Source organism: Psammomys obesus, unplaced genomic scaffold (assembly GCF_907164565.1).
Source record: "Psammomys obesus unplaced genomic scaffold, mPsaObe1.curated_primary_1811, whole genome shotgun sequence".
In the NCBI taxonomy this organism is placed as follows: domain Eukaryota; kingdom Metazoa; phylum Chordata; class Mammalia; order Rodentia; family Muridae; genus Psammomys; species Psammomys obesus.
Window position 1 is genome coordinate 24,102,538 of NW_026595981.1, and position 27,138 is coordinate 24,129,675.

Below are 27,138 nucleotides of genomic sequence, written 5' to 3' on the forward strand. Positions count from 1 at the left end.
GAGCTTGTCTGTGGAGAAATAGCCTGGCGTCCCTAAAGAGGAAGTTCCTGGTCCCCTATCCTGTGTCCTAGACACCTAAAGTTCTGTGTGAACATGGCATTGGGTCATTAAATGGACTCCAGCTCTTCAAACACACCATTCTCATTTGCCTCACCTAGCCCTGAGGACATGCAAGGTTCAGCCCAGGGGAATACCAGGCTGCCAAGAGAGGCATCTCACCCATAGTATACCCACCATCACCTCCCCTCTACCATAGCTTTTAACAGGCTCCATTGGATCTGTGTGTTATTTTATTTTCTTTTGCTTTGGTCTATACAAAAACAAAAAGAAAAGAAAAACCAATAACCGAAAACATAAAGCAATCATAATAAAACTCTCTGACGGAACTCCCGTTTCAGCCCCTACCCCCAAACTCATGTGCAGGAGGCGGTGGTGGGAGTCAAACAGGAGGGGGAGAAGAAAGCCCCTCACCACACACCAGAGGGGTGAGCTAGAGCACTTCTGCAGATCAGGTGGGCCAGTGTGGAGCAATGTGAGAGGGGGCTTCATCAAGGAAGAGGGGCAAAACAGATTGAGCATCCTGGAGAGAAGGGCAGGTCCTGGAGGGGCCACTTGGGAATTTCCACTCTCTTCTCCCTGGGAGGTCCCTGAACTTTTCAAAAGAAGCTTTGGATGTCAGGGGTTGGGGCCTTGAACCTGTGACTTGGATATCCCAGGAGGTCAGGGCAGTTGGATGCTGAAGTTTAGTGAGAAAATTGGCCCCAGGAAAAAAAAAAAAAAAAGGAGAAGGAGGAAGAGGAAGCCCTGGGGGCCCAGGCAGCTGCAACCAGCAGAGAAGGTTGCTGTGCGGGGACACAGGCTGAGTCTAAAGCTTTGGTGGCCGTAGCCATAGTGGGGAGGGGGAGAAGGTGCTGAGCCTGGATCCACAGCCCAGGACAGAAAAGCAGGAGCAGACACCATCCCAAGAAACCCTACGGAGGAACTCTCTGGAGCATGGATTCAGCAGGAAGTCCAGGCTGGTTCCTGGGGCTCAGGTACTTTTCTGTCTCATTCCACAGTCTGCTCTCGAGAGCTTCCCAGGTGAGAAACAGCTCCTGTGGGGCACGAGACACGAGGAGTCAGGTGCTTGGCAGGCCTGCATCCCCCAGAAGCTCAAGGTGCTTTTGTGACATCTGTCAGCCACCCCAGAAAAACTGGGCTTTCCCCCTTACTATAGTTCCCTAATTTTTCTCATAGATGGTTGTGGTTATAGATGGTTGTGAGCCACCATGTGGTTGCTGGGAATTAAACTCAGGACCCCTGGAAGGGCAGCCAGTGTTCTTCACCACAGAGCCACCTCTCCAGCTCCATAGCCTGGGCGGTTTACTGAGACTATTTCAGTATCACAGAAGGCAAAGCCAGGGCTAGGGGTGCAGTCCAATGGCAGAGCACTTGCGTAGCACTCACGCAACTCACTGAACTCTACAGGTTCAATTCCCAGTGTTATAAAAGAAAAAAGGGCGACACCGGGCATGGTGATGTCACTAAGGCTGGGGAAAAGCCACAGACCTGAGGCCAGCCTGAGTTATGTAGTGGATTTCAGGTCAGCCTGGGAACACGAAGTAAAACCTCATCAATCATTATCATCATCATCTTCATCATCCCAGAAGCAGGCCAGAGCACAACAGATCAAAAAGCATAGGCTTCCCACGCTCCTTCCCAGCCCCAAAGAGCCAGGGTTTATAGCACAGAGTGGAACGGTCCCCATTCGGTGCTCTAACGGGGACCTTTGTGTGAATGACCATTCTGAGAGAAAAGGAGGTGCCGCTAAAACCACAGCTCTAGGCAGAGGGGTAAGGCTGCAAGAACAAGGAGGGGCCGTACTGAGGTGGAGCCAGCTAGGCCAGCATGTGGTCTGCGGTAGTGTAGGGAGGCCTCAGGCCGTCACTATAGGTGTCCATAGGATAGTCCCCATCCATGTCCATATGCATGTCCAGGGGGTCCAGAGGTGCGTCGCTGGAGTACATCTGGCGGTAGGTGGCATCCATGTCTGGGGACGAGAAAGAAAGGCTCATCCAGGGATCTGCAGGCCATGCATGGCCGTGGCCCACTGCTAGGGTCCTAACTTCCTCCCCACAGCCCCCATAGCAGGGATCCAGAACCGGAAGTTTCCACTCTCACCCACACAGCCCTAGGCTCTGGCTTGGGGCTCCACACACTTACCATCTGCATAGGGTTCGTTGATTGGGATCATACTCTGGGCCTGAGGAAGGACAGAAAGACATAGGGAAGTGTGGGAAAGCATTTTCTGGGCCACTTTCCCACCGAGGAACAGAGAGGTGCTCCAAAGGGGCCAGGAGACCCCCCCAGAGGAAGAAAAAAGGCCAAGCAAACGAACAAAGACATACACACAAAAATAAAAAGAAACCAAAAATGAGACATATGGGTTTGATCTCTATCTCTGTCATAAAGGACCCCACTGCAAAATAAAAATAAAAACCTAGCCAGGGTAACCCATGCTTTTAAGTCAAAGCACTTGAGAGGTAGAGACAGGAAGATTAAGAGTTCAAAATCAGCCATGAGGGCTGGAGTGGTGAGGGCTCAGTGGTTAGGAGCACTGGCTTATCTTCCAGAGGTCCTGGGTTCAATTCCCAGCACCCACATAGTGGCTCACAACCATCTATGGTGGGGTCTGATGCCCTCTTCTGACGTGCAGGTGTACATGCAGCTAGAGCACTCATATATAAGATAAATATATACATCTTTAGAAAAATTAGCACGCCAGGAAACAGAGGCAGGTGGTCTAAACGAGTCCAGGACAGCCAAGACTACACAGAGAAACCCTGTCTCGAAAAACCAAAACCAAAATTTCTGAGGTCAGCTACATCCCCTCAGAGAGCCCCCATGCAGCTTTCGTCATCAGATGTTCAGGCCAGTCAGATACTCACAGCCTCCCAGGCAGCTGGGTCATGCTTGAAGAGCGAGTTTGTGAGCTCCACAGACACCCGCTTACGGTAATCTGGGTTCTTGTCCTCCGAGATGCGGAACAGTACAGCGGCAGCATAGGTCGCTGAGCAGAGACGGAAGTTAATTCCACGTGAGAGGCTGCCTCTTCTGTGAGAGGACCAACAGAGCCCAGCCTCCTCCCTCGGGCGCTTGCCCGTGGTCCCGATCCCTCACCCGTGCCCTCATTGCGGGAGTGGAGCAGCTCCATGAGAGGGGCAGAGGCGCCCTCAGCATCGATGGCGTCCGCAGCCTCCTTGTCCTGGGCCAGCTCACACAGCACTCCGGCAGCCACACGCTGGATGTTCTCCACGGAGGAATACAGGAGCTACGAGTGAGGAGGACACAGGCGGAGATGAAAAGTGAATTAAGCCAGGCTTTGTACCAACCAGCCCTGCCCTGGCTAGTCATTTTAGGAAGTAAAGCCACAGGCGGGCACAGCAGCACAAGCCTGTAATCCCAGCGCTCGGGGAGGCGGAGGCAGGGGGAGCTCTGTGATTTTGAGGCCAGCTTGGTCTATAAAGCAAGTTCAGGACAGCCAAGGCTACACAGAGAAACCTTGTCTTGAAAAAAAACAACCAACCAAACAAACAAAAAGCAGACCAGCCATAAATCCCTGACCACACACAGCCTCTGTTAACTCATCCCCACGACACCAGTGTGTTTTCATCCCAGTCCGACTATTAAACAATACAGATATTTTGTGTGTTTGTCTGTGTATGTGAGTATGAGTGCAAATGTGGGTAGAATGTGTGTCTGCCATGGTGATTTCGGTTTTGGGCACATGTGCAAGTACTTTCGTGTAAAGGTCAGGGATTGGAGTCACATGTTCCCTTCAGTTGATTCTCCAATTTATCTTTTTAGACAGTGTCTCTCTCTGAAACCGAAGCTCCCCATCTGGTGAGACTCTCTCCTGCCTCCACTCCTCCCAGTTCGGGGATTACAAACCCATGCTGCAGCCCCTGGGGGATCCAATCTCAGGTCCCCGTGGCTGCACAACAAACACCTCACTGACTGAGCCATTTCTCCAGCCCCGCTAATAATTCTGATTCCTTCTCTCTCCCCTCTGTCTCTCTGTCTCTCTGTCTCTGCCTGCCATGGTAAAATGAGGCCTTTACCTGTGTATTATTTCCAAAGCCTGTCCTGCAAACTACGGCTAAGAGGGAGAGAATGCCAACAACTGAAACCCATTACTGTTGAAGGTAGAATGGGATGAATCCTTTCACTCTGAAAACTAAAAAGAGGCGATATTTTCAAAGGCAAAGAAACAAACAAAAACTGTTCTTGGGCTGGGGCCGTAGCTCAAGGGTAGGATGCCTGCCTCCCAGCTTGTATATGGCCCTAGGTTCAATCCCAAGTACAAGACAAAGCAAAAGCAACCCTTTTCCAAAGCACCACTGCATTCAAAGTGTTCTCCTATTTGGCTTTTTCATTGAAAAGATAAGGTCTTGCTGTTAGCCCAGATGGACCTAAAGCTGTCCCTCAGTCCTCCAGTCTCAACCTCCCTAGTGTAACACCACACCTACCCTGCTTTTTTTTTTTTTTTTTTTTAAGACAAACTGAACCCCAGCTAGCCTCGAGTTCACTCCAGATCCAAGGCTGGTCTTGCCCTGCTAATCCTCCTGCCTCAGCTCCTGCATGTTGGAATGACAAGCATGTGCCACCACACCCGGTAGTTTCCTTTAAAGCCATTTCCTTACACTGTTAGACAAAGAGTTTGTTTTTAACAGCTGTGTCCTTAATTGTTATCTCTCGGCATTCATCCCTGTCCATTTAGGTCATGTTAAATGATTTCCCCAGGAGAGAGTCCGATTTGAATTCCAGGTCAAAGGATGTGACTGTTTCCAAGATGCTGTCCAGGCTGCTCTTGCCCCAGGCAGGGCACACAAGGCTGGCTCAGTTTATCCTACCCTCAAATATCTTCCCCTGGCCAATTTCACAGTGGAAAATGGACTCTCACTGGGGGATAAATTTCTTTTCATTCCTGGGCTGAGCTCTGTTTGCTTATGAGCCGCCTTGGGAGCCACACAGCACTTTTGGGACCCAGTGTTAATGAGCTCCTGTCTGTTGAGGCACCGGCTCCCATTTTCCACATCCGTGCTTTTCATGTTGTTTTGAACAAGCAGATGCTTTTTTAATGCCTGCGTGGCTGCATCTCAAGGAGGCTCGTTTTCTCCTAAGCTCAGAAAGCCACTCATGCACTCGTCTGCACAGACCTAGACTAGCCCGGCCCACACATCCCAAACCCCTCAGCAGTGTCTGGGGACACATCTCCTGCCCACAGGTACGGGACTCACCTGGACAAAGAGGGGAATGGTGTTGAGCCGGAAGATCTCCATGCGGTTCATGGGATCCCGGGCAAGGATGTGCAAGGCTCCGGTGCAGCCCTCCACAATCTCCTCCATCCTCACCCCATCCTGCATGAGAAGAGCCATGAAGCATGGGGATGGGGGCAGGTGGCCCTGGACAGAGCCACAGCCTCTCTCCCACCATGACCCCGACACAGTTCACCGGTCCCCGGAGTTGACACAGCTGTCAAACCCACCCCACCCACCCCAGGAGGCTACCCTAGTTGTCACTGAGTCCACGTACCGTGTAGGGCTGCTGGGTGCCTGCAGCCACATGTCGCTGGGCATCCTGGTGGGCCTTGACCAACAGCTGAACGAGGCGGGGAATGACCGCGGCCTCCTGCAGTGGGGCATGGTTGGCTGGGCACAGGGCCAGATTCCGGATCAGGCCGATAGTTGCCTGGCAAGAAAGGAGGCAGTGGTCAGAGGGTATTCCTTGAACATCTGGAGGGTCCCAGTTCCCCAGCTTCAGGTATTTTGTCCCTCCTGTCATATCTTCAGTGTAAGGAACGTCCTACTACTCCTGCAGCTGGAACTTGGAGAAGTCCTGCATTGAGGAGGCAGGAAGAAGGGAGCTGTAGGCCCAGGACAAAAGACTCTAGATCTAAGGGCTTTAGCTCAGTTGGTAGAGTGCTTGCCTAGGACACACAAAGCCCTGGGTTCGATTCCCAGCACCACACTGACTGGGTGTGGGGGCACATGACTATGATCCCAGCAGTTGAGAGTGGATGAGGCAGGAGGATCAACATGATCCTCAGATACAATTTGAGGCTAGCCTGGGATACTTAAGACTCTACTCTAAGGGCCAGGTGTGTTGGTACACATCTTTAATCCCAGTACACAGGAGACACGAGGCAGGTGGTTCTCTGAGTTCCAGGCTAGCCTGGTCTACAAAGCAAGTTCCAGGCAGCCAGGGCTACACAGAGAAACCCTGTCTTGAAAAACAAACAACAAAATAAAACAACTCTACTTTAAAAAAATATATATATAGATCTAGCTTGCTGGGGTGGGATATGCCTATAGTATTCTCAGCACTCAGGAGCCTGAGGCAGGAGGATTGCAAGTTAAGGGCAGCCTGGGCTACATCTCAGAGGCCTTGTCCCAAAAAAAAAAAAACAACCAGAGCCAGAAATGGTGGCAAACACCTTTAATCCCAGCACTCGGGAGGGAGAGGCAGGAGAATATCTGTGAGTTCGAGGGCGGCCTGGTCTACAGAGTGAGTTCCAGGACAGCCAGAACTACATCGTGAGAGCCTGTCTCAAAAAAACCAAAATAAATAAATACAATGAATAAGTCTAATAAAAAAAAAAAAAGTTTAAAAATAAAAACTAAAACGAACAAATAGAAAAAGAAAAAAAGCAGATAAACAAAAAGACTCTGGGTCTCGGGAGCAGAGACAATGTTGAAGTAGAAACTGCTGTGAGAGTTTCTTTCCTGTTGTCTAGGTCCTCTTAGTGGCTTTTCCTGCATCCTTACTTTATCCTTGCAGTCCTCTCCAGGGGCATATCCCCCTGTCACCTAACCCCTACAGCAGTGGCTGTGGCCTTTACTGAGTACCTTGACCAGTGGCCACTGGTTTGGCTGGTTGAGCAGTTTTACAATGGCAGGGATGCCATAGTTGAGGCGCACAGAGTTCTGGGCCATCTCAGCCTCCGGGTGGCGGCTGGTGAGGTGGCGCAGGGCGCAGACGGCGGGCTCTGTGATGTCATCCTTGTCGCCGGCTCTCAGGATGGCATGGATGAGCGCCTCCACACCGCTGTTCTGTGTCACCAGCGTCTTGTTTTTGCTGTTGTTGCAGGTCAGGTTGGAGAGGGTGCCTGTGGCGCAGGTGAGCACGTTGACATCGTCCACACTCAGCTGGTTGACCAGGATCTTCAGCACACTCTCCAGGCCCTCCTGACACAGGAAGAGCACGAAGGGTAAGGAAGGGACACACCATCTCTACACAACCTCCCCAGTAAGTCCAAGGGGAACTGACAGGCTTGAAGGGCTTCGTCTTGCTTGTCTGTGGCTGGGAACCCTTATCCCATGGCCTCCTGCCCCCTCAGGGAACCTTTACCCCATGGCCTCCCACACCCTGAGGGAGGCCATTAGCAGCATCTGGAGCAGTAAGGCCATGAGGCTGAGGAAGGCTGGACATCTTCCCACCGACCCACAGCTGTAGGCCTGCCTCTAAGCCCTCTAACTCTTCCCTGTATCCCAAGTGCTTCCTCCCTGCTGGCCCCAAGAGGACTCTGGTCAGGAGGAAGTTAGCAAGAAGGTCATAGGTTTCAGGGGTCAGCAGATCCCTGTCATGTACTTCTCACCGTGCCAGGCCTTCTCTGTCACACCAAGGGTCCTCAAGCTAAATCTACTTCTAAGAAACCTAACTCAGAAACCTCTCCTCTCCCAAGGAGAGCTGTGTGGGCCTACTGGTGGGTCAAAAAGTCTTACAGGCCTTGGAGAGATACAATCATGGGTCAGAGTGCCAGCTCTGCCATGTCCTAGCTCTGAATATGGGCTTTCTCTTAACTCCGAGCCTCCGTTTCTTCCACAACCAATAGGGCTTGCATATTCCCGCTTCTTGGTGACTTGAGAGAGTTAAAGTCAGCTCATTTCCACAGAGGCCATGCAAAATGCCAGCCCATGGAGGACACTTGCTTGGCAGTGTGGTGACAGCTAGGCACAGGGACAGAGGTCTGCTTGGAAGGCGGTGCCAGGTACTTGCCCTGAAACAGTGCTCCTCCGTGGTTAGTATTTTATTTATGTGCATGGGCGTCTTGCCTGCCTGTATATCTGTGCACCATTTGTATGCTCAGCACCCTCAGAGGCTAGAAGAGGACATCAGATGCCCCAGAATTAGAGCCACAGACAAGTGCTTTTAACCATGAGCCGTCTCTCCAGCCCAGTGGTACTGCTCCTGTCCCAGGGTCTAGGCCCAAAGCTGCCCCATCACCTGAACCCCCAACTTGAAGATGTCAGCCCCCCTCCTCTTCCCTTCCCCAGATCCTGAGCAGGATGAAAGCCTTCCAACTAAGGTGTGATGATCATCTGGGCCTTTCTAGCCTTAGCCATGAGAGAGGAGGACTCCCAGAGGTCGTCTGCCAGGTGAAAGGCTGACAACATGGCTTAAGAGACTGGCCCAGGTCCAGACTCCTCCCTTACCTGCTTAGTGGCCACATCGGAGAGGTTGCGCAGGGTCCACAGGCAGTTCTGTACCAGGCGGGGGCTGTTGCTTGTCAAGTGCTTGCCCAGAGCCTGCATCCCACCTGCGGAGGGGCCAAAGGTCTCATCAGCCTTAGGGGATCCAGACTGACAGGCAGGGGCCCAACCCTGATTCTCCTGACCCCAGAGGTCACTCTTTTTTATTTCTAAAGATTTAGTGTGTGTGTCTGTGTGTGTGTGTGAGAGAGAGATGTGTGTGGTGTGCAGTCAATGAGAGAGACAGAGAAAGAGAGAATGTATAATGTGCAGTACCCATGGAGGCCAGAAGAGGGAATCAGGCCCTCTGGCTTTGAGTTATAGGCAGTAGGCAGTTGTGAGTCCCCGGATGTAGAGACTGGGAACCAAACCTAGGTCCTCTGGAAAAGTAGCAAAAGTAACAAAAGCCCTTTTGTTTATTTGTTTTTGTTTTTCAAGACAGGGCTCCTTTGTGTAGCCTTGGCTGTCCTGGACTTGCTTTGTAGACCAGACTGGCCTCGAACTCACAAAGATCTGCCTGCCTTTGTCCCGAGTGCTAGGACGACAGGTGTGCACCACCACACCTGGCTGGGCTCGTAGCAAGAGCTGTTAAGGCTTGAGTAACCTCTCCGGTTTCCCCACAGGCCACCGTGAGTTCTCACACTCACCAGCCTCCACGATGGCAGGCTTGTTGCTGGGACACACCGAGAGCACCTTGAGCACGCGGCTGGTGGTCCAGAGAAGTTTCTCGTAGCTATAGTTCCTCATGATCTGCACGAGCCCCTGGGGTCCCCCATTGGCCAGGATGATCAGCTGTGGCGGGAGAGAGAGCTTGAGTGTGAGAACGACAGGTGTGGGGGGGGGGGGCGATGAACCTGTCATTATGAAGCTTCCACTAAAGTGTAAACGGCTTCTGTGACTGCCAAGGTGACATCTCAGAAAAACTGATAATACTGAATGCTGGCAAGGGATCCTAGTCGAAGCCGTTACCACCAATGGTGGTGTAATTCAGGGTGATCCTCCAAAAGAGAGCTAACCCACTGTGTGAAAGTCTAGAAGTGTTCATAGATAGACAGATAGACAGACAGAAAGATAGACAAATACATACATACACACATACGTGCATAAAAAGACCTTTAGCCCTGCCAGGTCTGGTGTTCCACACCTATAATCCAGTAGTTTCGAGACTGAGATAAGATCTAGGATTCCAGGTTAGCCTGGGTTAGATAGTGAGAGCCTGTCTAAAAAAAATGGCTCAGCAGTTAGGAGCACTGGCAACCTTGCCAGAGAACCTAGGTTCGATTCCCAGCACCCACACAGCGGCTCACAACCATCTGTTAATTCCAGCTCTAGAGGATCCAACACCCTCTTCTGGCCTCCACAGGTACTGCGAGCCATGTCTCCAACCCACCCCTTTTCCAATTCTGGGGAGATTAAATCCAAGCCGGCTCAGCACGCCAGGCAGTATCCATCACTGAATTAGATCCTGATCCCTGTTCCGGGGGAGGAGCCCACCTTGCTCTCCTGGTTGCCATAGGCCAGGAGCTGCAGGCAGTCGGTGGTGATGGCCAGGAACTTAGGGTTGTTCTTGTTGAGCAGGGGCACCATCTTCTGCAGCCCGTCCGCCAGGCGCACCGCCATCTTGGCGCCCTCCTGATAGAGCAGTAGGTTGTGCAGCGTGGTGATGGCGTAGAACAGGACGGACTCTACAGGGGAGCTGAGGAGCAGGCAGAACCCACGGGAGTCAGTTGGAGGGAGTCCCCACCACAGCCAGAAAGCTCAACCCTGGTCAACGGCCCCCGTGCAAATCCTTTACCAAAATCTCATCCTTCCTTAAGGAACAACCCCTTTTAATTTGTGTGTGCGCGCGTGCATGTGTGTGTCAGTGTGAATGAACATGTATGGGGGCCAGAAGGCAACCTCTGGTGTCATCCTCAGGAGCACAGAACCCGTCCTTCAGTTACAGGGTCTCTCACTGGCCCAGAGCTCACCAGTTAGGCTAACCTGGCTGGCTACCAAGCTCCAGGGATTCCTCCAGTGTTGGGTTGGGAAAGCGCTCTAGCATAGCCAGCATTTTTACATGGGTGCTGAAGGTGAAACTTGGGCCCTTGTGCTTGAGAGGTAAATTACTGACTGAGCCAGTCCTGCTCTTTCTTCCTTAGCCCTGGCTAGCCTAGAACTCTCTGTGTAGATCAGGTTAGCCTAGAACTCATAGAAGTCTGAAATGTCTCTATCTCTTAAGGACTGGGATTAAAGGAGAACACCACCATACCCAGCCAGCCCCACTCTTATTAATTATTCTTATTTTGTGCATTGGTATTTTTATCTACGTGTATATCTATGTGATGTGTCAGATCTTGGAGTTACAGACTGTTGTGAGCTGCCATGTCAGGCTGGGATTTGAACCCTGGTCCTCTGGAAGAACAGTCAATGCCCTTAACCGCTTGAGCCATCCCTCCAGCCCCCAGCCCCACTCTTAACGACATCAGCGCACGGTGCGTCTTCTCTCCACTCCCACATTTGAGGTCCTACACAGTACTAATCACATACTAGGTCCCTGAACAGCTGAGCCCCTACTGTGTGTGAGGTCACATAGGAGAATCCCTGAGAGGGGATCGGAGGGGAGTGAAATCAGCTTCTGCACTCTGAGAACACACACTCAACAACAGTACGAGACCAGAAAAAAAAAAAAAAAAAAAAAAAAACAACCCGCACTGTGCTCAGCCATGCTGTTCTCTCATGCGAGGATAGCCCGACCCTCATCTACTCTTACCAAATACACTCATTTGTCCAAGCTCTGCCCTCAGTGCCACTCTGCCTCTGGGCAATCTCAACCATCCTTTTGCTACGGCTTACACTATTATCCTAACAGTCAGCCTGCTCTTTATGCTGTCTGTGGTTGGGCTGAGAGCACCTGGGATCCAGGATGGGTGTGGTACCCAGTGTTCGTGTTGGGAAGCCCAGAGAAGGGATGCTGGAGCAGTGGAGCATACCTGAGCATCCGGACCAGGGCAGGGATGCCTCCAGACTTGAAGATAGCAAGCAGCCCCTCCCGGTGGTGGGAGAGGTTGTGCAGGATGCTGGTGGTACAGCGGGCTGTATCCAAGTCGCTGGTGTTCTGCATGGTACGCACCACGGCCGCCACCAGCTGGGGCGAGCCCATCAGGGCCCGGCGGGACGCCTCCTTCTTGGACAGCTGGTTCACAATCATAGCCGCCTTGGTCACCACTACCTGGAGCATGTGTGTGAGACCTTGAGCAGAGGGCCCCAGGCTCCTCCTCCTCCTCCACAGAGGGAAGGGAGGCAAAGGACACAGCATCCTCCCACAGAGCTTACATGACCCAAGTCGGACTCCAGATGTTTGGCTCGTGGGGAGCCAAACTCCTGGCCTCCTTCCCTCTTGGGGGGCAGCTAGCTTTATCCCACTCCCCACCCCCCACCTCCAGGCCCTTCACAGACCGGATCCTCATCGTTGAGCAGCTTGGTGAGCTCAGGCAGGGCCCGGGTGGCCAACTCTGCGTCGTCCTGGTAGTTGATGAGATGGACGATAGCCGACTTGAGCAACTGGGATGGCTCGGCCAGTCGCTGCAGGTTGGTGGTCTGCCCCTCCACCTGGGTGGCCAGCAGTAGAGAACTGTCCTCACCGGAGACCCCTGGGCACATGGCCTCCCGCACCCGCTTGGCTCTGGCTGTTGTGGACATCTGGTACTCCAGGTCACCTGGAAGCCAAATGACACAAGGACTGAACTACAGATTTAGGGGGGCCGCCAAAAAGCAAGGTAGACACGGCTCCGAGCTGCCTCGTGCACTACCCAAGCACAGGACATCACTCATGATGCTGAACCTAACCAGGGTCCAGGAAGAGCATCATCACCATCACCTTTATCGCCTCGTTTACAGCAGGAGGCTCAGCCAGCACAGGGAACTCTATGACAATCAACTAAGATCACAGCTACGACTTGCTTTGAAAAGACTCATGTCTGACACCCTACACTACAAAAGTGCCTGCAGCAGTGTATGTATTTATTTCAGTAGGGTTCTAGGAAGTAAAGACAAGCGCCACACAGTGGCTCAGCAAGCACACTACCACTGAGCTGTCTGCCCAGCCTTAAAAACAAATTAGGAATAGTTCTACAGTTAAGAGCACCTACTGCTCTTGCAGAGAACCCAGGTTCCATTCCTAGCACCCACATGGTGGCTCACAGCCACATCTAATTCCAGCTCCAGGAAGTTCAGGCGCCCTCTTCTGGCCACCACAAGCACTGCACCCATTTGGTGCATATACATACACCTGTGAAAAAAAACTACAGGCAGACCTTGTACTTGTAATCCTCCTGTCTCAGCCTACTAAGTAGCCGGAACATCATCAACCTTTGCCGCCATGGCCAGCTCAGTAACAACTATTAAGAGCTGTGGCTGGGGATGTAGCTCAGTTGGCAGAATGCTTGCCTGACAAGGTTCCACACCCAACACTGAATAAAACCAGGCATGGTGGCATGGTCATGTAATTATTAGTACTCCAGAAGTGGCAGCAAGAGAATTAGAAGTTGTCGACACAATGAGTTTATGACAGCCTGGCCTGCATGAGATCAGGGGCTGGAGAGATGGCTCAGTGGCTAAGAGCACTTGCTGTTTTATCATGAGGATCAGAGTTCCAATCCCAGCACCCACATCAGGCAGCTCACAACACAACCTAACTCCAACCCTAAAGGATCCAAAGAAGAACTCCTCCTTCTGGCCTCCAAGGGTACCCTCATTATTACACACTCATGCCTAAGTTTACACAGATGCACACACACACACACAAATAATGACAAACAAACAAACAAAAAGAATAGCATCGGGCGTGGTGGCGCACATCCGTAATCCCAGCACTCAGGAGGCTGAGGCAGGTGGATCTTTGGGTTGGAGGCCAGTCTGATCTACAAAGTGAGTCCAGGATAGCCAAGGCTACACAGAGAAACCTTGTCTCAAAAAAGAAAAAAAAAAAAAGAATAGAATAGCTAATGTTGGAGTTGACAGTGTGCTTAAATACCTTCTTTCTCATTTAATACCTACTTTCTCATTTAATCTGACAACAATAATCTCACAAGGCAAGTATAATACTATCTCCACTTTGCAGGACACTGGACACCGAGGTCATAAAAGCAGTGGATGAAGGAGCCCAAAGCCCCACCCCTCCTCCACCTGTAACCACCAGGACAGTCACGGCCATTAGACAAACTAAACTTCATCATTCTAATTATACACTCACCCTTCACAAGGAAGCAACTCTCTCCCTGCACAGGGGGCCAAAATGAGTCTCAGCACATCAGACAAAATCATGTATCCAATCAAGGGACAGGACAGGAATGAGGCTTTGAGAAGGCAGGAGCAAAAGTCCTCAAAGGGAAACACTGGGCTTTACCTCTAGATAAGCTGGGGCTAATAAAAAAATTTTTTTAGGGGCTGGAGAGATGGCTCAGTGGTTAAGAGCACTGGCTGTTCTTCCAAAGGACTCAGGTTCAATTCCCAGCAAGCACATGGCAGCTCATCACTGTACCTCCAGTTCTAGGTGATCTGACATCTCTACACCAATGCACATAAAATAAAAATTAAATCATTTAAAAAAAATTTTACATAAGAAAAACAAATAAATAAAAAGCCCCATCGGGTGTGGTGGCAGCATCATCTAATCCCGGCACTCGGGAGGCAGGAGCAGTTGGATCTTCATGAGTTCAAGGCCAGCCTGGTCTAGCTATTACACAGACGAACCCTATCTTGGAAAAGAAAACAAGTTCCATACAGCCCTGCCGTGGCAAATGTCCCAATGCCCTAGTGAGAGAGGTGGGTAGAAGGTGATTCTCTAATTAATGGGGAAGGAGAGGCTGCCCACAGGGCTCTCCCGCCTACATGTTTTTCTTTGGCTCCCAGATGAGCACCTGGCCCGGCCTGGCACAGAGGTTCCTGCCTGCCTGCATGGCCAAGAAGGACAGGGGCTCAGCTCACAGAGCCCTAACAAGCCACAACTCACCCTGCCACTGTCCAGACTCCAAAGCTTATCCTCTGGAATGTTTAGGGCCCTGGAGGAATCTGCAAATGATAGTCCTAAAGCCATACGCACCTCTGTCCCAGAGGGGAAGGGGCACCTGGACAGGTAGAGTATTTGCCTTTGTGACAGAAACCTACAACCGACTCAGCTACTCCATACCCATCGCTGGGACATCTGCCTGTCATGGGCTGGCTCCATCTAGGCTTGAACACTATAGTGTTTTCTACCAGACTGGGGCATGGGGGGGAGAGGTTGTTCCCTGTCTCTCTTACTCATCAGACAGGAAGTTCCTGAAGTGAAAAGAATGTGTCTTCCCAATAATCTCCAGATCCACCCCAACTCCCACCCCGAGGATAGCAATAAAGTCTCCTTATTCCATTTCTAAGATCCCAGAAGTCATGAACTTTTTGGGCTCCTTCTTCCAACCAGCAGCACCCTGGGGCAGAGTCTATGTCTCCCTACACATCCAGAGACCACTGGCATGTTCATGTTATGTCTGGGTAGCCGCTTGTTCCCCTTCAGACTTCCTGAAGAGTGGGAACTGTGATTTTTTTTTCACATGTTCCTTCCCCTTCAGACTTCCTGAGTCCCCAAGAGTGAGAACTGCGACTCTTCTTCCAAACCAGAGACCCCTAGATTTTTCAGAGACTCCCACCACCCCAAGAGAAAAAAAAAAAATGCCTGAAGGCCAGGAGATGGTGGTGTGTTCACACTTTTAATGCCAGCACTCGGGAGGCGGAGGCAGACAGGTCTCTGTGAGTTCAAGGACAGCCTGGTCTACAGATCGAGTTCCAGGCCAGCCAAGGCTACACAGAGAAACCCTGTCTAGAAAAAGAAAAACAACAAACAAAAACCCAACCCTGGAGTACAGACCTTGGTTCGGGGGCACCCCTTGTGTATAGGTGGTGGTCTTCTTGAGGGTATACTGCCTGCTGCAGCCGTCCTCCTCATCCATGATGCCCTTGCTGCTGACGGAGGGCACACAGGTATTGACTCCTGAGTGGATGCCTGAGTCGTAGGTGTACGTCTGCTGCCACTCGGTCACCTTGATGGGCTGTTCAATCAGGTTCATCACCTCCATGGTGGCTGCTGGGGTCAAAAAACAGGAACACGGGGTCAGCTGGCTGGAGGGACGGCGTTACCCGCAGCTTCAACTCAGCTGGAGCCCTCTTCCCCGGAAGTTTACCCTTCTCCTGATACCCTGCCATGACCTCCAGGGCCTCAGAGGGTTGCAGACCTTAAGGCACAGCCCCAAAAAGGGCTTCCCAGCCACTGTGGGGCTTCCTAGCCACAGGAAAGCTGTACAAGGCCCACTGTCGTTAAGCCCTGGGTTTGCATCCCCAGCTCTGGTGTGGAGACAGGAAACAGTCGGATCCCTCCGGCCCAGCCCTGGCTCACTCACCAGCCTGTCCCAACCCAACATTTCTAGTGGAAAAAGGAACTAAGGGCTTCAGACAGCTGCTGGGCTCTGCAGACCAGCCCTCACTCCTCCGCTGGAGCTCCCTGAGAAAGGTTGCCGAGGCTGCAGCACCCCAGCCAGCCATTGGATGAGAACCTGGGTGGGGCAGGGAAGCTGTCTGACAGGTTTCTCAGGGACGCCCAGGCCTCCCTCAGAGTTCCTGAATCTCACTTTCCAGAAGGTCAAGCTTAACCAGGCCTTCCTCCCTTCCAGCTCCCAGCTTTCCCAGCATTCCGAGCTCTACAGACCAGTTCAAATCTTGGCAACTTACTCCCTTAGTCAGTCCACCAGTGGCTTCAAACTCAGGTTCCACCACTCTCTGGGAAGTGGTGGAATAGGCAACGGCACTTAGTAGGTGTTCGGTGTTGGGGACCAAGGTCTTGCTGTCCTAACTGCCTCACCCGTAGGGTGTTTGCTCATCTTCCACTTCCTGGGACCCAGGCTAGCAGCATGGAGCGGGGTAGGCCTCTGGGGTGGTCACTGCTGAGGAATCTCACTCGGCTCTGAGGACCTGGGGCCAACAGAAGGCTCATGAGCCTCTCTGCACCTACTTGATGTAGGCTTCCGATGAGGTCTGTTTGACCACACCGTCTTGGGCACTGACCCCATGGCAACCGCCACCACCTAGATACAGACAACTAGGGAGAGAGGCAAGGGAATGTCTGAGGGTCTACTGTGTGCTCATATCCCTCACACATGCCTCTAGACTCTTCACAAATGCCTCCAGACCCCTCACAAATGCCATCACCCTCACACACGGGTTTCAAAGCTTTGTCCCCCGATTTGTGGATGTGGAAACTAGCCAGAAATGAGAACAGAGAAGGGACCAGGCATAAGCAAGCTTGAACACTAAGGTCTTCGGCCTCTACACTCCAATATGGCCTCAGAGGATGAGCAGAGCCCAGGCTAGCCCACTCATAAAACGGGGTGGTGCCCAGCATCTCTCAAACAGGTTGTTCCACCATGCTGAAGGAACCTGCAAAGATTAGGGTGGGGCAGCTGGTGCACGGAGAGGCGCCACCCCAGAAACAAAGAGACTCAGGGGCCTCTTCCCAGCGACAGCCCCGGCCCCACCTTCCCACCCAGAGCATGACGACAGAGGAACATGGTAGAACATGCCTAGTGCCCGAGACTGGGATAGAAGGCTCACCAGTGGGAGGCCAGCTACAGAAGAAGACACTGTTTCAAAGGGAAAAAAAAAGGAGAGCATGATGAATGTCCTCCCTGCCTTTCATGGGACACACGCAGCCCCTCCCCTGCCACATGCAGTCCAAAAACAGACAGGGGCCGGAGCAGTACCAGCTCCCGGCTGCCGCTTTCTTCTATTCCCGCCATCCTGGGTGACTCAGAGTTTCGTTTGGGGCTGGTAAACAGCGGCAGGCCCAGGCCACCGACGGCAGGCTCCGTGCCACCAGATGTGCACCGCTGCTCCCAGACACTTGCCAGGAGGAGCTATTTTAGAATACCCTCACCTTCTCAGGCTCCCCTCCTCCCGGCTCCAGCGGTAGTGAAAGGCCAGCGGTAGGAAATCTGGAGGAGGCCAGCTCAGGAAAATCCTGCTTCCCCCATCCTGTCCTCTGCCCCGAGGGTGGCTCCCAAGAGAAAACTTGGGAGGAGCTTGGGAAGAATGAGTGGGTTCCAGAAGCCACCTTTGGGGGAGGGCAAAAGCAAAAACAAAAGCAAACAAGACCGAACCTCAAGCTCTTGAGAAGGTGAAGCCCACTGGGCACTGACCTCTCTAGTGCCTGAGGGAGGAAAAGCATCAGTCAAGAGGGTGAGGAAGACCTGCAGGCCCATAGCCAGGATAGGCATCAACTCCCCAATCCGACCACAAAGCTGCCTTCTGTGGAGACAGCCATCTAACCAGCCATCTAGGACCCAGAGACACAGGAGAAGGCTCATCCCAAACCAAGGAACAGCCTTGGGTTAGAAGGGAACACTGCAGGCTGAGCTAGCCTCAGGAGAGGGGTTTGCTCAGAGATTGGGCCTCAGGCCCAGCTGGCCAGGCCTGGAGCCAAGGGAAGCCAAGGGCTGGATAGCTGCCCAGGGCCAGGAAGAGGTCAGAGGGTATCAGAGGGCAAGCATCCAGGTCTCTAGTAGCCAGTGAATCTCAACCCTGCTGGCGAGGCCTTTGCTGATCCCCAACTTCTAGGTGGGGAAACTGAGGCTCCACATTGCAGAAACGGTGGCAGACCAGGATTTAGCCCACCTCTTAGGGTCTGAGGGAAGCTGAGCCCCCTGACCAAAGGGAGAAGGGGGGAGGAGAAGATTGAGGTGGAGGGCTGTGCACGGGTCAGATTAGGGTCTGGTCTCAGCTCTACCACGTATGCTGGGGATCTTTGGGTGTTTTCTAACCTGAGTTTCACCCACAGAAAGGCTGGCTCCACAGTCTCAGAAAAAGCATTGATATCCCAGCTTCTAATAAGACACTAGGGTTCTTAAGTCAGTGACGGGAAGGCTGAGAGTGGGCAAGGTCAATAGACAGCAGTTCAGAAAGGGGACACACCAGAACTCTTCACAGAGACACAGACACAGCTATTCTTGCAACAGGAAGGCTGGGAGTCAGCCACCGGACAGGACTGTCAATCAACTTCACCTTTCCCCCTACCAACTCCTCAAGAGAGTCTGGGACATTCTTCCACAACAAGCAAAAGTACAGGTTTGGCCATTCCTGGGGTGGGGAAGCCACACCCAGTATGGTCTCAGCGTTCTCCACCCTGGATCCACAGGTCAGACCTTTCAGCAATGAACCCTGGACAGAACCTGGGGTGGAAATTTGGGAGGCATGGTGGGGCCCTGCCCAGGCACTGGGCCAGGGATGGGTAGAGACAGAGACAGGGCGGGTTTCCTATTTGAATGGGGGACCTTTGTTTAACAGTGGGACTCAGCTCCATTGTTGGCAGCAGGGAGGAAGAAGCCAGCTTAGAGATCACAGGGTGGAGTAGAGGGGCAACTCAAAGACAGGAAGAGAGAAGACACAGGCCCTTCAAGGATAGGCAGCAGGCCCTTCCCCCACTGGCTCCAGACTGGGGAAGAGCCCCGCCCTTCATGCTTGTGCTTCTGTACAGCCAGCTGGGGTGCTGGCACCAGGCTCCCTCCATCCAAGCTGTCCCACAGAATGACGCCCAGTCCTGACTTTAAAAATAACCCCACCAAGAGTGACAGCAACCTCCGGCCTAGCCGGTACCTGCAGGGACAGTCAGAAACGGGCACAGCTAGGCTGGGCTGCTAAATGACAGTATGACACCTTAGAAGATATGCTCATGAACGGGCTGCCGAGAGGTTGTGTTAGACCTGAGTGCAGAAAGAAAGCATGGAACCACTGCATGCTGGGTAGGCAAGTCTGGGCTCCCCTGGAGGTCCTTTAGGATAGAGATGGGTACCCTACTCACATCCAGACCCACAGGCTTACATCAAAGCGGGAGGAGTGGTGGGTAAGCATCTTTGCAGAGGGTCTCCATCAGAACCAATTTCTAATCACGTGAGCCCTTTCCTCAGACTGTGTGTGACCTGAACACTGGCTGCCTCCTCCCTGTCTCTCCTTCACCCAGGAGTAGCAGCCAGTCCAGACCGAATAGTTCCCACCTCAGGGTGGGGTCTAAGAGGGGACACCAGCCCCAAGCTTCTCTCCTCACTGCCTTGGGACCCAGCTGAGGTTCAGCCAGCATTCCCAAAGACAGACACACTGTCCGAGTATGCAGTCAACGTAGGGACTTCTAGAGACTGCCGACTCCAGGAGGGAACGGACCCCTCCTCATCCCCCAGCACCTCATTCCACCATGGTGAGAGGCTCCTGGGCAGACACACCACGGCCTGCGTCCATCAGCAGAATGGTCACACCAGGAGGAGATGGTCTCAGTGCTGGGGACTGGAGAAAAAAAGGGAAGTTTCAAAGGAAAACTCTCACTTCCAGCCTGGAGGGGCAGCCCAGGCCAGGCCATGGCTGAGAAGTCTTCTGGAGTGGGAGAGACACAGGCCTCGACCCAGCTGCTGTTTGTTCTCTTCTGGGCGGCTTCCCAAAGCAAACAGAGCAGGGTGGGAAAACCAAGGGGATGTGTAGCGGAGGGAAGTGTCCTGGCCAAGTGGCCTGACCTAGGGAACCTCAGGGCACCCCTGCAGAGGGTTCCAGCTGCAGCTGCATCCCTGTGGAGGACGGCATCCCAAGCCAGCAGAGGAGCCCAAACCAGGACTCCTGGGAATGGAAAATCACACCAGCTGTTACAAGCCACTAGCCAGCACCACCGGGGCTTAGGCGGCCCCATTAACAGGCAGTTGGACCCCAGCCAGTTAGGGTAAGATGTTGCAGAGATAGGGCTGGACAAGGGGGATCTGAACTCTTCGTTCCCAGACAACACAGGCTGCAGAAAGTAAAAGCTCTGCAGGAAGGCTTCATGAAGACGCCTTGGCTGGGGCCACTGAGATGGTTCTTCAGCAGGTAAGGTGCCTGCTACATAGCCTGGCGATTTGGATTGATCCACACAGTAGGAGAAACTGTCTCTTGCAAGTTGCCCTTTGACTTCCACACACCCCCTTCACACACACACACACACACACACACACTCTCACTCACTAAATGTTTGAAAAATAAAAACTTGCCATGGTGAGGGCATGGGAGAGCTTCACGGATGAATGACTTATGAATGAAGTGCTGGTATGGCATGCCTGAAACCCTCCCTGGATTATAATCCGTGTATTGTGGAGAAATAAAACCAACTCACCATTGTATACAGACTACACACTCGACGATGGAAGGGAACAGCAAAGGAAGGGAAGGAAAGGTTCAAGGTGGCTGCTTCACAAAGCTCAGATTAAGGACAACTTTTAATTCTTACAAAGTTTGTGCAGTTCTCAGTTTAAAAGGAAAAATTACAATCATCTGGGCAGTGGTGGTGCACACCTTTAATCCCAGCAGTAGGGAGGCAGAGGAGGAGGGTACCTGAGTTCGAGGCCAGCCTGGTCTACAGAGTGAGTTCCAGGACAGCCAGGACTACGTAGAGAAACCCTATCTAGAAAATAATAATAATAACAACAACATCAACAATAACCAATTGAGCACTGTGGTACACACCTTTGATCCCAGATCCCAGCACTCAGGAGACAGAGGCAGATGGATCTCTGTGAGTTCAAGGCCAGCCTAATCTACAAAGTGAGTCCAGGACAGCCAAGGCTACACCTTGGCTGAAACCTCGTCATGAACGAACGAACAAACAAACAAACAAAAAGATCCTGTCTCCACCTTGGGAAACGGCAGAGAAAGCTAAGTGTCTTCCACTGGAGCCGGCCAAAAGTTAAGAGGCCAGGAGGCTGGTTAGCACAGCATTCAAAGAGCCATCTCTCTTCAAACCTAGTCCAGGAAGTCGCTGGAAAATGGGACAGTCCACGACCCCAGACATCATCATATTCAACCTCGTCCCAGAAGATCGGCCTCAGGGTGTCATTTGCAGAGAGACAAATCCCAGTGACCTGTCCTGGCCAATCTCACCACCAATTTCTCATCAGTGAGTTGCTGGGCCAGCCAGCTGCCGGGGAAGTCCCCAAAAACAAAAAGCCTCCTCAGAGTCGGATGGTGCAACTGCAGGACCGATGTTAATCCCAGCACTCGTGAGGCAGGGGCAGGTGAATCTCTGTGAGTTCGAGGCCAGCCTGGTCTACTGAGTGAGTTCCAGACAGCCAAGGCTGTTACACAGAGAAACCCTGTCTTATCAAAACAAAACAAAACAAAACAAAACCAAAGTCTCCTCCAAGGACTCAGTAGGTCTCAGACTGACTGACAGACTGACAGGAAGTGGCTCCTGGGCAGGATGGGCCTCCCCAGAGGAGACTCAACTATGACCCTCCAACCTGCTCCTCCTTTTCAAGTGAAGACCTCCTCTGCAGAGCTGGAGAGATGGCTCAGCAGTTAAGAGCACTTTCTGCTCTTGGAGAGGACCCAGACCAGTTCCCAGAACCCATATGGCAGCTCACAACCCTCTAAAACTCTGGTTGCAGGGAGATCCAACACTGACGCTGTCTTCTGGATAGGAAGTCTCTCTCTCTCTCTCTCTCTTTTTCTTTCTAGCCTCTCTTCTTTTCATAAAGGCATCTGTGTCGTCCCCTCAACCCCTGTCCCTGTGGCCTCAGGGTGCTAGAAAGCCACAAACCCATCACCCTGTGTGGCAGTCAGCCAGAATGACTTCAGTCTCCCTCTGTGTTTCTCGGACAAGGCTCCCCGCTCAGCGCTATCTTCTCTAGGATCAGTAATCACTATGCTGCGGTTCCCTCCTCATCTTAAGAATAGGGCAGTCTGGTGGTAAAAGCCTCAGTCTTCAGGCTGAACCCAGCCCCAGACCACAGTTCCAGGCCCATTCTGGTGCCAGGTGCCAGGCTGACAGAAGGCCCAAATCAGTCATACCTAAGGAGGCACATACCTACCGTGTGTGAGACCAAACCCTCCCTCCCCGTGGGCTAGGGCTCTGGCTGACAGGCAGCCCTCACAGCCCTCACCCTACTCCCACTGCAAGGCTCTCCGAGGCAGTTCTCACAGCCCGGATGCTAGGGTCCTCAGCCATGACAGCTGGTTCTCTCCAAGCAGCCTGACTGTGCTAACTGGCCTGATCAAGCATGGACACTTACCCAGGCCTAAATCTGATTCATGGGTCTCCATTCCCCAGACAGTACCCTTTCCCCCCTTTAACCTGGCAAAACCAGGAACACTGTGTGAAGTAAGTAGCTCTCACTTCCTTTCTAGGGTCCAGCCCAGAAAGTTCTGAGCCACGCTCTCCTTCCCTCTGGTCTCCCCTAACACCTACCCTCGCAGCTCCTGGTCTTGAGGAGCTCCTGCCTCGAGCTGCTTCACTGAGGACCACTGCCAAGGTTTCAAAGTACTGGCAGCCAGGACGATGAGTCAGCCCCACCTGACAAACCTGTCCCGCCTTCACCACCCCCACATGTCTAGCCGGGCTTTTCTGAATTCCCTTCTATCCTCGGAGCTGAGGCTCTCCAAAAGGAGCAGCAGAAAACTTCCATTTAGGGCTAAAGACGTAGCTTCCACGGTAGCACACCGGCCTAGCGTATATGAAGCCCTGGGTTCAATCCCCAGCACGGAAGATGGCAGCTACAGTGGTGCTGCATGCCTGTAATTTCAGCGCTCGGGACTTTCAGAGGCAAAGTCTGATTGGGTGAGACAGTTGTTTGGGTTAAAGCTAAATTGGATCCACAGGACCCACATGGTGGAAAGAAAAAACAAAAACAACAACAGAAAACTCCTGAAGGTTGTTCTCTGGTCTCCACTGAAGTGTTGTGTCCTGTGCATGTTCCAATACACAGGCACACACAGAAAAGAAGAAAGGAGGGCTGGCTCTTCCCATCCAGAGCTCATGATGGGGCTCTATGGGAAAGTGCTTGCCTAGTTTGTGCAAGGCCCTGGATTTGATTTTTAGCAACCCCCCCCCCCCCCCCCCCCCGCTAAAAAAAGGAGAAGAAAATCCTTCCTTAGTTGTAGTGGAGCCAAACAGCAGAGTGAGGTCTGAGCTTAGAGTGGAAGGAGTCCGACTGTGCTACACCAGCAAAGTTTCTATCCTTCCCTAGGTTTCTGAGGGTGAAGTTAGCTGCACCTGCCTAGAAGGATAGCATGATTAGTGGGAACTGTAGTGACAGCACTTCCTACCATACAGTCTTCGAGTAAGCATCAATCAAGTGCTTTCTGGGTAGATGGGTTTATTATTCCTGAGGTTGCTGAGCCCAAAAGGCAAGGTGCCTTAACCCAAACTGTACAGGTAATGAGACACTGCTCAGAAATTCAAGCTGGCTCGGTCCAAGCCCTTGTTCCAGTACTCAGAACTGTCCCATCAGACTCTCTTTCTGGATCACTGTCCTTCTGTGGACCAGCCAAATGTGTCACCTTGTTCTAAAGTAGCTCTGCTTGAGGACAGGCCTTCTTCCTCTCATGGGCAAAGGGCCTGCGGGCCCCCAGGAAGGAAAACAGTCAAGCAGGCTCCGCCTGACCTTCCGTTCCCACAGGCTGCATTCTCTAAGCTCCACTCCAGCAGGCCAGACGGTGGCTCCAGAGGGAATGGGGTGGAGCCGGGTGCGGGGGAGGCTTCTGTCACCCAAGCCTAGACTTGATCTGGCAAGAAATGACTAATCCGGATCCTACCTTTGCTCCCCCCCCCCTTCCAGTCCAGTCAGAAGCCAGCTTGGGCCAGGCACCTCCTAGCCATACTTCCTCAGTATTGTCTTTTCATCACAGCCACAAACCAGATTAGCTAAACTAATCATTTAGTTCATGCTCATGTAATTACAATGCCTTCCCCTCCTCCACCTTGGCACAGGGAGGAGAAAAGACAGGTTGCCCGGGGCCTAAACTTCATGCCCCTGGTACTTCCTAGAGGTGGTCACACATACTTCAGCACCCACAGGACCTAAGAGGTTACTCCAGGGGAGAGTCTGAGCACCACCCCCACTCTCCCATCCACAACAGCCAAGTATCACAGCTTCCCAGGTGAGTGAGCTCACCTCATCTTCCCCCTGCCTGTAGCTAGCTAGCCCTGGCATTCCTGCTCTGTTCCCCCAAGAAGGCTGGGCTCCGAACGCCTATCAAAAGTCCACACTTCAGATTTCTTTAAACCAATGCAGCATGCCTAGTAGAAAGTTCACAATTCTAGCCAGAGACCGGCTCTCACCACACTGGGGAAGAGGAGAGGGCTCACACTGTTCAGCCTGAGGGTGCCTGGCATGGAAGGGGCCTTCCACAGCAAAGACTTCCTCCTGTCCCACTTTCCCTGTCAAACACTCAGGGAAAGGGTGGGTGGAGAGGGGACTTCTGGCAAGTCCTCTGGAAAGAGTGCACCTTCGTAGTTTAGAAACCCAGCGAACGGCAGGCAACATTCTTGCCCTATGCACTCCGGCCTCAACTGTCAGCCAGCTAAATAAAATGGGGAGTGGAATGGGGAGTTGGGGAATGTTTCTCAGTTTGGCCCAGCCCTGCCCTGCCCCACCCCCAATTCCTGGGGAAGGCGCAGAGCTTGGGAGGAAAGGCACATAGCAGGCCTCACATAAGGGGGCAAGGGGATGTGGTGGTCCCCGGAGGAGGCGAACGGGAAGGAAGAAGACACTTCCCCTTTCGGCATCCACCCCCGTTGGTCCCCACCTCAGATCCTAGGGGCCTTGCAAACAGGATGGAGGTGGGGGCAGGGAGAACAGGGTCAAAGCGCAGGCACTGGCCCGTGCTCAGCCTGGAATTGGCTGGGGGAAGGGGCTTTCCTCGAAGAAGCACCAAGCCTAGAAATCCGCTCTGAGCAAGGAGACAAGAAAATCCCAGAAGGCAACCATGGTTACTCTCTCCTGGAAAGTTTGTTTGGAGTGATTTCTCAACAACAACAACAAAATAATGGATTGCAGAAATAAAAAAGGTATTGCCGTTTCCCTATCCACACTCTGGAAACCACAGCTACTGAGAACTGAGCGAATGCCTCTTAATTTCCTCTACCAGCCCAGACTCCAGGCCACGCCACCAGTGTCAGACATCGGTAGGGCACTGAGCCCCAGACCCTTCACCAGTTCCCCAGTCACCCCCATCCCACCTCCGTAGGAGAAGGCATGGATCGCCATACACTAGAGCGGAGGGAGGCGCCACAGGTACAGCTTGGAGCCGAAGGGCACGGCCTCTAAGCGCTCACCTGCTCTGCTCAGCAGGTGGGGACCGCGTCCCTGGGAAAATGTGCACTCGGCCCCCACAGTTGGGTAAGCTGGGCGCAGACAATAGGGCCCCACCCAGGCCTGGGGGAGTAGGGAGGGAGGGAAAGCGAGGATGACGCGTGGGGTGGGGTGAGGATGGCCCCAAAGAGAAGAGGCAGCAAGTTTCCCGAGCGGTAAATTTCTTTCACCGTGAGCTCCGGGACTAGGCGGAGCAGGTCAAAGTCTGCCCCGTCAGCTCAGGGCGAGAGTCAGGGACGCCGCGTCTGGCGAGCTCCGCGCGCCCTAGGGGGCGAGAACACGGAGGCACCTGCCCTAGTTCCTCCCCGCCCTTCTCAGACCTGCGGTTCACCGAGCCTGGAGGGGCGCTCCAACCCAAACCGCTTGTCCCAAGGGTCCCGCGCCCAGGACCCCAGCGCGCCCCCTGTCGCCGGTGCAGGGTGCGCTCCCTGGCACCCGCCCTCACCTGCCCTGAAACCGCTGGAACCCGCCTGTCGGCCGCCTGCTGTCCCTTCTCTGCCCGCAGTGATATGTACCCCGATCGGATGTACCTGAACGTGGAGCCGGACCGGGCCGGGTCGGGGTCGGGGTCGGGCCGGGAGGGAGCCGGCGCGGGCAGCGAAATGAGCTCGGCGCGCTCGGGCGGCGGCTACTCCGGACTCTGGCCAAGGCAGCAACTCAGTAACCGAACAAAAGGCAAAGGGACCTGACAGCCAAGCCACACCTCTCGCCCCCTCGAAGCTCCGCCCCCTAGGGAGACTCCCACCCGCTGAAGCTAGCTCACTGGCTGCCCGGGCTGACTATCCCATCGAAGGGCGGGGCCTCGAGTCCGGACCTCTACCACGGCCGACTCTGTTTATGCGCTCACTATTGGCCCCAGGGACTGCCAGTCGGCTCTAGGGTGGACGCCAACTTGAGGTCTCATCCTCACTCCGCATCTATTGGCAAATAGAAAGTTTCTCCCTCATGATTGGACAGGGGGCTGTCAGTAGGACTAAGGAAAAAGCCAATGGAACAGGTGGGGCGTGTCCTGCCCCACCCTAGCCCTGAGCAGGTAAGACTCATTACTCTCCCCTTCCCCCTACCTGTCCAACAGGTGAGTCAGGGGGCGGCATGGGAAAAGGATTGACGCCTTCGCTGGCCAGCCAACTCAGCGTCAGGCTTATTCATTCTTGCCTCAGCGTAGTAAAAAGATGTTTGTAAAGCATTTCATAGGCTTTGTGCTATGAAATTTCTCTCCCCCCCCCCACTACAAAAGATGGAGTATTCCTTCTATTTAGAATTAGCAGGCCTGCGTTTGGGTTCTCCCCTTAATCTTTGTATGACCTTAGGCCAATTAGTTCACCTTTCACCCTGTTTCTCATCTGTAAAGTGGGTTCATTAGCTTTATCTATCTTAGCTTGGAGAGATTAAATGAAGCAAGCTTTGAAGTGGTACTTAAGCAGCTGAGGAATGTCAGTGTTTAAACCAATGATATGGTCACTTCG

General features: G+C 53.0%; 1 protein-coding gene across 4 annotated transcripts; it reads right to left on the minus strand.

Moving 5' to 3' along the window:
• Positions 1-272: 272 nt before the first annotated feature.
• Positions 273-26,337, minus strand: Jup (junction plakoglobin). 4 transcript variants are annotated; one of them, XM_055619621.1, is made up of 16 exons: positions 26,203-26,337; positions 16,251-16,490; positions 15,394-15,609; positions 11,949-12,208; positions 11,483-11,721; positions 10,005-10,206; positions 9,158-9,302; positions 8,475-8,578; positions 6,888-7,226; positions 5,575-5,730; positions 5,280-5,399; positions 3,160-3,310; positions 2,928-3,049; positions 2,203-2,242; positions 1,864-2,029; positions 273-1,094 (listed from the first exon to the last, which is right to left on the minus strand). In XM_055619621.1, the coding sequence occupies exons 3-15, from the start codon at positions 15,599-15,601 to the stop codon at positions 1,878-1,880; spliced, it is 2,238 nt and encodes a 745-aa protein (XP_055475596.1). In that variant the 5' UTR covers positions 15,602-15,609; positions 16,251-16,490; positions 26,203-26,337; the 3' UTR covers positions 273-1,094; positions 1,864-1,877. The 4 variants fall into 4 exon arrangements, with proteins under 4 accessions (XP_055475596.1, XP_055475598.1, XP_055475597.1 ...); XM_055619623.1 differs by lacking the exon at positions 16,251-16,490 and having other exon boundaries at positions 15,394-15,606; XM_055619622.1 differs by lacking the exon at positions 16,251-16,490.
• Between the last annotated feature and the right edge of the window lie 801 nt (positions 26,338-27,138).